Source organism: Drosophila ananassae, chromosome 3L (genome assembly GCF_017639315.1).
Source record: "Drosophila ananassae strain 14024-0371.13 chromosome 3L, ASM1763931v2, whole genome shotgun sequence".
NCBI lineage: Eukaryota > Metazoa > Arthropoda > Insecta > Diptera > Drosophilidae > Drosophila > Drosophila ananassae.
In genome coordinates, this window is record NC_057929.1 from 1,399,394 (window position 1) to 1,412,772 (window position 13,379).

The 13,379-nt window shown below is 45.5% G+C and overlaps 1 protein-coding gene across 4 annotated transcripts in view; it reads right to left on the reverse strand.

Annotated features, from left to right (window-relative positions):
* LOC6495233 (nephrin) overlaps positions 1-9,530 on the reverse strand; it is a 65,311-nt gene extending 55,781 nt beyond the window's left edge. For 2 of the 4 annotated variants that reach the window (XM_032450244.2, XM_014907712.3), the window contains exons 1-2: positions 8,284-9,530; positions 3,080-3,197 (exon numbers count right to left, since the gene is read on the reverse strand). In XM_032450244.2, the coding sequence (XP_032306135.1) occupies positions 3,080-3,197; positions 8,284-9,303 (1,138 nt within the window). In that variant the 5' untranslated portion in view covers positions 9,304-9,530. Of the gene's footprint in view, positions 1-3,079; positions 3,939-8,283 lie in introns of those variants that run through there. The other 2 variants (XM_001958758.4, XM_014907713.3) reach the window with 2 other exon arrangements.
* Between the last annotated feature and the right edge of the window lie 3,849 nt (positions 9,531-13,379).

Genomic DNA, 13,379 nt, shown 5'->3' on the forward strand with positions numbered 1-13,379 from the left:
ATATGGTATGGATATGGAAACATGGATGAAGATGCATCCGCATTGAGGCAATTACCACATGCCACGATCAACTCACGCAGCGGGAGTTCGTTCTCGGTGGCGACTTCAAGTGCCGAGGAATTTTTATTATTGTTTGACAACTCCCCCACCACTCTGCCTTCAGTCTTTGTTGGCTTCACCTTGCCACATGCTGTCGATTTATTTATGCCCCAACATGTTTCCATAATGTTTTTATTTAGTTTCATCTTTCTGTCAACAGGAATATGACCAATGCGGTCTTGGTCTATTTTAATCGCTGATAAAAATAGCTTTAAAACAGATAAATAAACAATAAAAAAAGGGGAAAAGTATTTATTTTGTTTGTCATACAAACTAATCCTTATTTAAAATACTAATCAGCTAATAAATCGTTTCAAGAGATTAAGAGATACAAAAAGGATCAGAATTCAAATTTTATATGAATAGGATTCAATTATAAAGGCTTTAATGAAATAAATAATAATTAAAATAAGCTACAAGATAAAAGTCAAATCATTTAAAGAAACATTTTAGCTAACAAATAATGCCTATTAACTGACCCCAATTTAAGGCAAAAAATTGTTAAAATTTTATACTTTTAAGTTCTGTTTCATTGAGAACCCCCCCAACTGGCATCACAACCAACTCAGTTAATATTTCATCTGCAAACTGGGCGACCACTTTTGATTTACAATTACGTAAGTTCGTTTAGCCCACGCCGAGCCAGCTTGGGCTTCACCTGATGGTTTCTTTTATTTTTGGCTTTCGAGGAGGCGTGTGGGCGGGCGGCCTGAACGGGTCTGAGTCAATATTGAACTGGTTAGCAGACTTCAAGGTGCTGCTGGGGCGAAAATTATCAACCGTCCGGGTCGTTAAGCCAAGTAGCCGACCGACTCGACTCTGGGCCAAACATGGGCGTCGTTTTTGCTCCGTATCTTTTTTCTTTTTTTGCTGCCCAAGCTGGCCCAGCTGCCCACACTGCCAAAGTGTGGCAAGAGATTCGCTTTTTGTGGAGCGTTTGGAACGGGCAGCGCAATTAACTTTCAGCCAGCTCGAAAATGACAGTCGCACACACACACCACACACACACACATACCCACCGCAGTCAACTGCAGTGTGCTTTCAGTTTTGCTTCCTGGCGATGGCTATCTCGAAAGATTATCTATCGAGATGGGGCAGCAAGCTTCCCCTTTTCCGACTTGTGGCAGCAGCGTCTGTGTGCTTAACACTCTGCCCTTTCAGGACCCTCAAGTGGCAGCAGCATGCTCCCGGTTTCTATCCCTGCCCCCGTTTCTTTCCTGTCCATTTTTTTTTCTGCACTTTCTATGCCCCATTGATGGCGCTCGCTGGTCAAGCTGTACTTGGTTCGTGGTATTGTCAATGCACTTCAGTATATTTGCCAACTGTCAGAGACAAAAACGACAAGTCGCGACGACTTTTCCACACCCGCTGCTGTCTTCTGCTTTTCTTCCCGTTTTTTTCTTGTTGTTGTTGTTGTACCATTCCCCGGCCAGTTTTTCCGGGTTTCCCGCTTCTCCTAACTGCACCAACACATGCTCTCCGGTATATATCTATTACGGCATGTTTGTCCTACACTTTTCCTGATGCCACTGCTTCAGCTTCAGTTGCTGCTGCTGCTGCTGCTCTGGTGGCACACATTTCTGTATCCTTACACACACTCTGGCAAATACACACCCGCACACACACACTCATACACAACTCACACACATATCCTTAAACAGTTGACAGACAGACGCAACTTTTCTGCGTTTGTGTATGTCCTTGTGCTTGTTTTTTTTGTTGGTTTTTGGTTTTTTTTTTTGGCTGCCTTAGCTTGGCCTGTCTGTTTGTTGACATATTATGATCCTTGATTATTTTGTGCTGACAAATACATGCTTTTCCTTTTTCCAACCAAACACACACACTCACACACACACAGGACACACAACACTCGCACACGATTCCATAGATACGATGTACATCTAGATAGACTTCCGACTCTGATTTTGATTCTGATTCGTGTTTGATTTTGTTGTTTTTCTTGGTTATCCTGGCCCTGGTTTTTTTCCCAAGGGGCGTGGCTCTGGCTGTTTTTGTTTTTGGCCAGGCCAGGTACTTGGTAACTAATTGGTTCGGTTCCCCCACTTTATTAGGCCTTATCAACAGGGCTTTTAATGATGGGCGTTCTCTGTAAATCCGCTTCCATTTCTACTTTACTCCCAGGGTTCCCCCCATCCGGCAAGATACACCCCGCAGACACACACACACCACACACACAGGGACCTGTACACGCCCACAAATGTCATGCAAAGCCATGCTCATACGGAATATAAAATTGGAAAAAAGTAAACCAACTCCCCAAAGCCAACCAAAAACCTAAAAACCAAACTCACTGTGAACTGTGGGCGTCAACACAATATTTTGTAAATTATATTCGATTGTTGTTTGTTTTTGTTTTTGTTTTGTTGTTTTTTTGGAGGGGGCCGAAAAGCTGCTCAGGGATTGAGGGGCGGAAGCCAGATAAGACCGCAAGTGCATGGGGCACAAGTACCGGTCCCAGATCCCCAGCTGGCAATGTTACCAACGCTCCACGCCACACTCCCCACCAAATCCCCCACCACACTGGCCCATCTCGAATCCAGTCCCCAACCTGTCCGACGATAATGCGTTTGATTGGAGCGGAAGTGGAGCGCTGTTGTGGTACGTGTGTCCGGTGGCTTGATGGCCTAGGCCAGGTGCTGCTGTTCTTGCCTCGCATAATGTGTAATTATTAATTAGTTTACAATTCTTGCCCCATCCCAGTAATCACAAATGGATTGCGGCAACCACAAGAGTTTGATTGGAGCACGCCCACTGACTTAATGAAACGGTTCTGGCCATTCTGACCATTCTGTTGCACTGCCTTCCTTTTGCCATCCTTGCGTCCGAAAAACCACAATGTACATTAAAAGCCTGCTTGGGTCAGGTCAGCGTGCAACATGCAACTTGGCAGAGCAACAGCTGTTGGCCCAACTAACTAACTTTCCTGTCCGTTCTAAACTTTGTTAAATTGTCAACTCACCCAGTCCCAGTCCCAGTAGCTGAAGATGTTTAATCCAATGTTGACGGCAGCGTCGTCGCTTTGTTGCATGTTGCTGCCACTTTATATGTTGCTGATGTTGCTGCTGGTGTTGGTGTTGGTGTTGGTGATGCTGTGTTGCACTTGCTAATGCCGAATGCAAAGCCATTTTTCTGGCCGTTATGCTCGCTTTGGCGGCTATTTGCGGATTGTTCTTCAAGCTGAGCAAAAACCCGATGTTGCACTATAATAACGAGCAGCAGTTACCGTTGTTGCCACTGCTGCTGCTGCTGCTGTCGCTCCAGCTGTTGGTGCGACGCATTTGTTTTGTTGCCACTTTAATCACTTTCTTTTTGGGATGTGTGTTATGTTAAACCTCTAAAGAGTTAGAGAATCGAGAATCGCGAACCCCGTTTATATCTTGTTTCGGTTATTGCCCCATACTGACATACGATAACTGGGGACGCCACCAAAGACGGGATTTGGGGCAACCTAAGGGCAACCGGATTGGGGTCTATTTAGTGGACCAGCTCCACAAAACCTCCAGAGCCACTAGGACCTCCGCCACTTGGCCACTTGGCTTCAAGATTCGCACTTGCCATCCGCAGTTGGCGCAGACTCGATAATTTGGCGTTGTTATCGCGGCACGGGTACGTTGGTTGCGTACGTAGTCCGTACTGCTGCCACTCGTGTGTGCGGTTGTGTGAGTGTGTTTCGGAGTGCTACAGTGCTTGGAGTGTGGGTGAGCGGTAGGCTCCGTGCGACGCAATCGAATAGCGGGACACCCGGTGCGTCTGGCGGTGCGTCCTAACGGAATCAGAGCTAAAACCGAACTAAAACCGACTCGAGTGGCAATGTATCTCAGCATCGGCACCACATGCCGCACATCCGAGAGATACAGAGCGTAGCAGAGAGTGAGAGGCGATTCCGTCTGCAAGAACCAACACTTCGAATACCTTATTTGTTGTTGCTGCCCAAGAGCCGGTTATTCTTATACTGGCCGAGAGGGTGGAAGTTGTATAAGTATCTCTAGGCATTCAAAGTTACAAGCAAAAGATACTTATACTTATACTTCCGTTGCTTACAATTGGAGTATATGAAGCTACATTTTGGAGAATAAGTTGTTGTTTAAATATATTTTATTTAATAAAATAAAATACAAAATTTTATACTTTAAGAAAAATATTTTTAAAAAATAAATACAATAAATATGATTTTGTTTTCCAAATTATTAAATTAACTGTATAAGCCGCGAAAGTATAAGTCCTTGCATTATACGACTGAAATAGTAGGCTGCTAACAGTATAAGCAAGTATAAGTTAGAAAAGCCACCGAACCAGCTACACAAGCTTATATGAGTATAAGCCACTGAAACTGTTATACAAGCCTTGGTAAGATAGTATAAGCTTATATTTCGTATAAGTTCGAAGCCTTCCATAGAAGTTCGAACCATTTTCCGCCACTTTGTTCTTCGGTTTTGTTTACAATTTGCAATGGGCGGGTGTTTGTTGGGTTTTTGGCCCGAGGGTTCATATTTCCTAATTGTTAAATATGTCGGCAGAAGGGGCGAATATGTTTCGTCATACTTGCCACTCACTTTTAATCTGCGTTTCCTTGTCCAATTCGCGTGCACGGTGCACGTACCCCAGCCTACCCTGCCCATTGGCCCATTCGGTAGCAATTTTCATATAATTTGCACGGGAATTACCTTACACATTTATGTATGTGGCACATACCTATGCCACATACATAAATATATGGATGGGAATGCGAGGCACCAAACACTTGTTACACGCAACGCTGAAAATCCCCTTGGGATCGCTTCCCTTGCAATTTTCCCGGTAAATGCTATTTGAAAACATAAGATGCGAATTTAAGGGAATTTTTTTTCTGTTCTACTCCTCAAAATTACAGAGCTATATGTTAGGTCTATGCCGAAGGTGAAGGGGAAAGAGCTCATTATGCGCGAAAAGGCAGCCAGGGCTCACAATAAAAACCAAATTAAATCTATTGCAGAGGAGTTCGTGCGCAGGGAGAGAAATTCAATAATCCCACTCCTCCCCCAACAAAAAGGATCCACTCCTTAGCTATTCCCATTTGGAAAAGTAACTGCTAATCTTTAAGGCAGAAAAAAGTTTATGGATTCAAGAGAGAAAATATTAATTAATACAAGCTTCGACGGCATGGACAGCCTTAAAGTGGTCATCCCAGAATGTCCTTGAACCAAAAACAAAAAAGGATACAGAAGAAGAAAAGCGACGATGAATTTGTTTTCTTCAGCTTTCCGCACGTCATTCTGTGTCCTCGAATCTGCCGTCTTTTTTGTCCGCACATTCACAGGATGCAACGGATGTGGGGTATCCTTGCTAGTCGCCACCTTTTCCTTTTTTTTTTTTTTTGGGGCTATGTATCACTCCCTGTGGGCTGCAGGCTTGGAGCAAAACAAATCAATAAACGACAACGAGAGTTATGTACCCAAGGCATTGAATCCGCCCCTGAATCCTCCACGATGCTCCTCTCAGACCCCTCCCGAAAAGCTTCAATTGGAAGCGGCAAGCTTAAGCTACATCGCTCCTAAGCTAAGCCTCCATCCATCCATCAAGACTCCGGCCCACCCCTCGGCTCCTCGGCCAGGGTTTCCCTTTGCAGACAGGATCCGCCACATCAATCGTGAATCGAGGTCTGCATGTACAACTCACCTTCCTCTCGTCCTTCTCCTCCCACTTGCCACTTTCTACTTTCCCTCATCCTGCACTGAAACACTAGGTTTTTGGCTAAATAGTCGTTGATTTGATGGCTGGAATAATAATGAATTGGTAGCTGTGGATGGTAGGTTAACTAAACGGAACAGCTAGCACGTTGTTCTCAACGTCCAAGCCCCATAGCTCCCTCTGGTTTCTCTCTGTGTACCCCTACCATTTGTTTTCCTGTTTTTCCTGCCTGTGCATTGAGTTATTCTTATTTTGAAGATGGGGCAACAAGCAGCAGACATTCGTAATCTTCAGTTTCGTTTGCCCAACCCCGCACAGCCCAGACCAGGCCTGCTCCCGTTTACTTTGAGGCACCACCATGTGGAATGGGGACGTGTTTGAGGCCCCTTGGTTTAACTAGATTTTCCTCATTGTTGCTGCCAATATTTGCCCATTGCTGTTGATTCTCTTTGCCACACACACACACACACTCTCTAACATACACCTGTGTGGCAGTGTTTGTTGTAAGCTTTGCATGTCCACACCTCAATTTCCTTGTCAGTAACTGGATTAACTGCAGGATGCATTGGGTATTTATTCTTTAATTCCAAACAGTAGCATCTAAGAACGCTCAGAAACTCCTGGCACTTTTATGAAAAATTAAAAGCAAATATTTCGGCACGCATACCACCGAGGCACTCCAAGTGGAGCATAAATATTTGTTTGAAAAATGAGCCATCCAATTTTTGATCATAAATAAGTAGAGCGAGGCAGCTCAACCAAATACTTGAACAACTTCAGCAGTCCCATTCCTATACCTTAGCATTTCACAGACATTTTCGAAGATTAATTTGCAAACAATGTTCCATATAGAATTCAGGATTGGTGAGGCACGCAATCTCCGGTTCCCCGGTTCTCCGGTTCCCCAATTCTCCTTCTACCCGAATCTCCAGCTCCCGCTACTGGTCCTGGTTCTTCTTTTCCCCAGAGCTCTGACTAAATTTTTGGACAGGCGAAAGCGGATGTATTTCGATTCCGGTCCACGTTTTTCAGTTCAGTTTTTGTTTGGTTTTTGCCTTTTTTTTTGTTTTTTTTTTTTTTAATTATATTTTAATTTATTTCGACGCGGGGGCAACTGGTAACTCCTGGGAAAATCTCTCAAGGAGACATTTTTGCGGTGTTTTCTTTTCATTTTCTTCTTTATACACTCTGCTGTTGTTGTTTTCTTGTTTTTATTTTTTGGCACTTTTGCATCTTATAGACTGTTTTTGGGAACATTCTAAGTGGTATACACAACAAAATTAACACATTCGCTGCGATTCAAGGACCAACTGCTTAACCCTCCTTTCGGCTCATTCTAGCCAGGATCTTTGCCCAACTTTGCCCAACACAAACAATTGCAAGTTATTTGTGAAAATTTTATTGTAATTACAAAAGTTTTCCCATGTTGTTTCGCCACGCTTTTCCACCCACCATCCTCTTCCAATGCCGTGATACCTTGAATTATACACAAAATAGGTTTCCCTCCTCAGAGAAATTTTCTATTTCGACTTCCATTCCCATTGCCATTTTCGCTCCCACTCCCAATCCCCCATTTGTATCCCGATTCCATTTCCTATCCCTCCACCCTAGCAGGTTGGATTCTCGGTTCAATTTCGTATTTGGGGCTCGGTTCGAAAACTCAATGTTTCAGCAAACTTTATCCACTTCATTATTTGCTCGTTTCCATTGCTGTGTTTCACTGTTTTGGGCTGTGTTGGCCTGTTTGTTCGCCAGTTTGCATTGTTGGCTCGTTTCGATTTTAATTGTATCTGCGTGCAGAAAACCACCAGGCCCCACCCACTCCACAAACCACCGTAGACTCCTTCTCCACTCCACACCCTCTGCCCAATAACCGCCAAAGCACCTGGCAGTATATTAAATACCGAAAAGTTCTCAGGTCGCTGAAGGGCAAGCGACCGAGGAAAATATTTGGAAAACCACTGGCTAAGCGGGTACGGAAAAGTGTTTACGAAAATTAAAGTATTTCGTTATGAAAATATGCAGCTAAGCTCAAAAGGGTTTTAAGATAACTTAAGGAAACTATTTAAAGCTTAAAACTTAAGATTGAACATAATTTGTGGATATATTTTATCCGTAAACGTGGCTGAGTTCTAACTAGCTTGTTTTTGAACTATAACTTGTATTGTCTTTAAATTAATTTAGGATTACCTTTTAAACTATTAATTATCTAAGTTAATATTAGTGAAATATGTAAGAGTACTTGTTTGATTAAAAGTCCAAAGTATGCATTTCTATAAATCCCAGTATAAGTTCTAGGCTATATTCATCATGGGGAGTAGATCACCACTAATCATAGTAAAAGTTACCACATAGGCGTTTTCCTCTCTTCAGTCGCTGGAATTGGGTTTTCGATGGCACCGCGTACGGGGCAATGCGCTGCATTCCGGCCAGGACACTCGTGGGATAGTTGTAGGGATGCCGGCCTGGCCGCTGCGCCATTTGGATGTGCTGCATTTGCTCCTGCTGGCGCTGTTGTTGCATCTTGTGCTGCTGCTGCTGCAACATGATCATGTACTGGTCGTAGTACTCCGGCTGCCGGAAGAGCTGCTCCTGGCGCAGCTGCATCTGTCTGGTGTAGGGGTATCCTTGGCCCATGAGTACGGTGGGTCGTTGGCACAGTGGAACTCCGGATCCTTTTATGGTATGACCAGCCATCATACTTTGGCTACCTCTTCTTTGCCGATTCCGGCCGGTTGATGCACTGCTTCCGGCTACCTCCCGCTCGGCCTGCTGGAATGGCTTACTCTTGGCGTCCACCACCAGGATGTCATTCTTCGTGTATTGGAAACGCCAGGGGTGGCGTCTTCGATATATGGGTGTCTGTGATTTTAGATTTCGTTTGGACACTTTCTTGCGGGCCTTTTTCGGACAACTCGGTTTAAATTTCTGGGCCCTTTGGATTCTGTGGGCAGAGGACCTGTTCTGGCACTTCGTCTTGCATCTCAGGGGCCGCATGAGCCGCTGGAGCCTCTGGGAGGACGCGGAGGGCTGCTCCATTTCCTGTGGTACTTCCATCCATTCTGACTTCTCGATTCTTGCCGCCCTTTCCAGCCGCTCCAGCCTAGCTGCCCAGACCCAAGCCTTGCGCTCAGTTTTCTTGGCCGGCTTGAGTTCCTTTAAGAGGCGACTCTTCCGTCGTCCAACATCGGCTAGGTTTGAGGGATCACTGGCCAGTTGCCAGGCCGCGTTCACCGGCGGTCGAAGCTTGGCCTCCTTTTCCGATCGGACGGTAGTGACGAGGCTGGCGTCAGTGCTCCCTTCGGTCGTAGTCTCGATGTCTGAAGCTGGTATGGCATCTGGCATGGCTGCGGGAATGGCAGCGGGAGCGGGGACGGCTGTAGGCGGCGGAGCAGACATGGACTTGGGTTTTCTGGCAGCCTGGGCCGTTGGATAGAAGAAACGTCTCAAGGCGCAGCTAGAGTCCAAGATGCCGGGCCAGTTTTTCACTTCTTTCTGAGATCTGGAAGTTGCCATTGTGGATTTATTAACGCTCAATTTGGTTTATTGTGATATAGCCAAATACATAGCCAAGCTTAATGGCTGTTTTTACGAATGGATTTGATTTTAATTTTAGGTTTATTTCTATTTCTATTTTTTTTTTTTTTTTGTGACAAAAAATCTCCCCTGTGTTGTAGAAATTAGAATGAAAGGAGACCTGTCGACCAAAGGGGCCCAATCGAAAGTCATACAGATATTTATTGGCCTGACCCCATGTTCGATGGGACTTTGGTTGGTTGTGTTGGCCATGTTGTAGTATTGTTGTCTTTGGGCCCCCAAAAACGAACCGCCCAAAAACGGATGAAATGGACCAAATGGACAAACGGACAGACAAAACGACAGTAAATCGGTTCGTGGCATTAATGCAAATAAGTGGAAACACAAATATTTTCAACGTTTTTGTGGTCTGGCCCCAAAACGGCAGCAGAGGAAACCTTTTTTATTTCGTATTTTGAGTCAGAGCCGTTTTGGGACGACAGCCGAGGGTCGATGGATCATTTCCGCTCTCCTGACTCCTGTGCCCCTCCTGTCCGGAGTCCCTTTTTCCGTTCCCGTATGCTGTATTCCGTACGGCGTACGGGGTATTCCGCATCCCGTATCCCGTATCCGTAGTAGCTGCCCCGGCAACCGTTTCCTGTCGGCGGGCGCAGTTAAATATTGAAATTTATATTTAAAATATTTCAAATATACAGTTAAACGCTGAGTTTCCCCTCTTATATTATTATTTTTCTTCCTTTTTTTCCCGGCACTGCCCTCGCATTTTTCACTTTAGTTTATGTTGGGCATGTTTAATTTATGAGTATTGCCGCTACTCCCAATCATCCCCTTCCTGTCACAGGACCTCGACCTGGACCAACCTCATCCCTCCAACCCCATTGCCAATGAATATGAAAAATCAATTTTAAGTTGAGAAGCCCCCGAAACACTGAAGGTCAAACAGTTGCTTTGGAACGTGGCAAATCGGTTTGGTATCGGGTCTTGGCCTTTACCCCGAACTTGGCTTAATTCGATTGTTATGTCTCGCATTAATTTCCTGAAAAGAACAAACATTTGTGACGTTTTCTTGGGTCTTCATGGAGGGTCAGTGTCTATCTCTTCCGGTCGTCGTGCCCCTCGATTTCCAATTAGCAACAGAAATCACCTTTTCGTCCTTTTCCTCTCCTTGGCCTTGCCTTGCCACGAAAAATACCTTTGCTATTTGTTTCGTTGTGTTTTCGTGTTAATTGAGGATTTGCACTTGCTACGATTTTATGAAGAAAACACTGAAGAAAAAATACTTTAATTAGCTTTAGGGTTTGACTTTTTATGCCTCTTACAATAATTTCACAAAGGGTATCTCGAGAAGGGTCATCTGTATAGGATCATCTAGTTTATTTTCCATAACAATGATTCAAAGTATTAAGTTCTTTTTCTCCAACTACAAATGCCAAATGGGGCAACTTTAATTTCATGCAAACGCAAATTCTTTTTCTACCCTCGGCCGGCAGAAACTTCTTCGATGGCGCAATAAATGGACGGATAACGAAGCAGTCAAGGACTCGGACACGCGCAGGATAATTGTAATGCCCCCGGCTCTTCTATGGCTCTTCAACTCGATATTGGTCTATCGCAGAAGAAGCCGAAGGATATAACCATTTTTTTTTGTGTTGCAGGGGCCGGTGCCCAAAGATTTTGGACAAGTTTTATGGATGGGGAGGATTGCATTTCCTGTTTGGCAGGCAGGCAGAGGCAGGAAAGCAAGCAGGCAGAGGCAGGACAAGCAAGGAAAGCGGGCAAGCAGGCAGGCAACAATGCATTGAAATGCTGGAACCGGAAACAGGAGCGCCAAGATGCTGGTCCAAGGGTGAAATCCAAGGATCCGCGAATCCACGAATCCACTTAGCGGCGCATAAATTTCGCTCGGTACATAAAGTACAAGTGTACAAACAAAAGGACTTTTGGCGCACGGCATTAAAAACATAAAGCAAACCGCAAGGAGATGAGAAACCAAAGACGAAGAGTCCTCCCCAGAACTGGAAGAGCTGGATGGAGTCCTGGATGATCCGGGTCACATAAACAGCGGCGAGTGAATAAAATCGTAGCCGTGAATATAATCCCGGGCCAAGTCAGGCGGCCAAGCCAGGCCACTGCATTGCTATTTACAAAATGTCCTCGACCAAAAAGGAGCCACCGAGTGAATCATAAAGAGTCCTTGCAGAAGCTGATGCTGAAGCCGAGGCTGGCAAGAGAAATGCACGTAAAATAATAAACAAGGCTTTGCAAACAATAAATGTTGCTACCCCTGCCACTGCCACTGCTCCTGCCCCAGCCACTGGAATCCCTCCCCCAACCCGCTGTCACATCTCTATTCTTACCACATCTGGCAGCTGCAATGCTACGAGTTGTTAGCGACGCTGGCGACGAGATTTCTGCCTCGTCCATTGTTAGACTCCGCCTCCATCTCCTCCGGACCCAGGCCCGTAACCGTAACTCAATCCCTGGCCCTCCGACTCCAGCTACCGTCCATGTTGTTGCTCTGGTTGTTGCTGTTGCGATAAATGCGAAATGCTTGTAACTGCAATGCAAATGTAATGTGCAAAGGACATTTTACTCGCCTGCTGCAGTTGCTCATCCCATCCAGCATAGCCGTGAAGCAGTAAATATTCCCTCAGTGATGGGTCAGAGGCCGGTGGGCCATAGAGCCGGCGGAGCGGTGGGCATGAGGAGGCCCAGAGTGTCCTAAGGGGTCAGCCTCCTGCTTCCTGTGTGACGAGTGGCCGCCCATCCAAGTGGCAACGCACGGCAGACGCCGGTCGCTTTTTGCCACTGGCGACGTCCTTATTAATTGCAACAATAACTGGGTTCCATGCAACGATGCTGCGGCTTCAGTAGGTGGCAGAAATACTGAAAGAAAATCATACTTCTGTAAGACTGTATTTTATATTGGTAGGATCATCTACTTTCAAATCCCTTAATAGGCTAAAAAATACTTCCTATTAGTACTATTCAAGAAACAATACAATTTTTACCCAATTTCTCTCACTGCCTTTTTGTAGAGTAAGTTTCAAAAAGAGGGTTTTTGGTAATGGGAAGAGCACCGTAAGTCTTTCAGCTTTTTGCTCGTAAATTTATGGCTTGGACCTGCAGCTTTTTTCGTGGACCAGCGACCAGCGACCACCGGAAGCGGCACTTAGCTCTTGGCACTCTGTCCCCTGCTGTCCACGCCCCTCCGGTCCACTTCCACTTCATCATCCGCCGTTACCGGTGGGTCAGGTCCACTGCACTGCATTACACCGCACCGCACCACCCATCCTCCACCAAGCTGTGTGGTGCAAAAGATGACTACACTCGCTGATAAGTAATTGGGAGGTGGTGGCTTTACTTTTTTTTTGATGCTTCATTTTTGACCCGGACTGGGGGGTGGGAATCTGGGCCAAAAGTTTCGCGATGGCTGCGGCAGTAAAAACAATTCGTATATCAAAATTTCAATGCTCTTTCTTTCGCTGCCCCGCCACCAGCCACCAGCTCACTACCACTCCTCCATCCTCCGATCCGAGTCCGTCTAGTTTTTATGGCGAAAGGCTTTCGCGGGAGGCCAAAAAACATTTAAAAGCAATAAAGAGCGATGCAAATGTTATCGGGCGAAAGTGACGGCAGGGGGGATGACAGAAATTACCAGAACAGATTCTCATCCTACGGGCCTCGGCCAGGTATTCAAATTAGAGAGATCTCGCTCAGGAGTGAAATGAGGCAAATGCTGTCGGTCCTGTTGGCCGTAAAAAGCGCCGACGACCATAAAAGCCAAGTCAATTGAGAAGGGGGTTCGGAGGGGTGTTCCCAATAGAAAGGAAGGAAAGGGCCAAAAGTGCCTGGCCGTGATTTCACTTCAGTTCTTGTTCTCATTTCATTTTTTTTTTTTGTCGGTGTCGTTTGCCCGTGCAAATAAAATGAAAATGTACTCGCAGCTCGCAGTTCGCAGCTCGCGAGTTTTGTAGAAAAAGTTTATTTTAATGAAATTCGCACCGACATTTGATGGCGGGTTAAAGGTCATGGGGGAGCGGCGATGCTGTAGC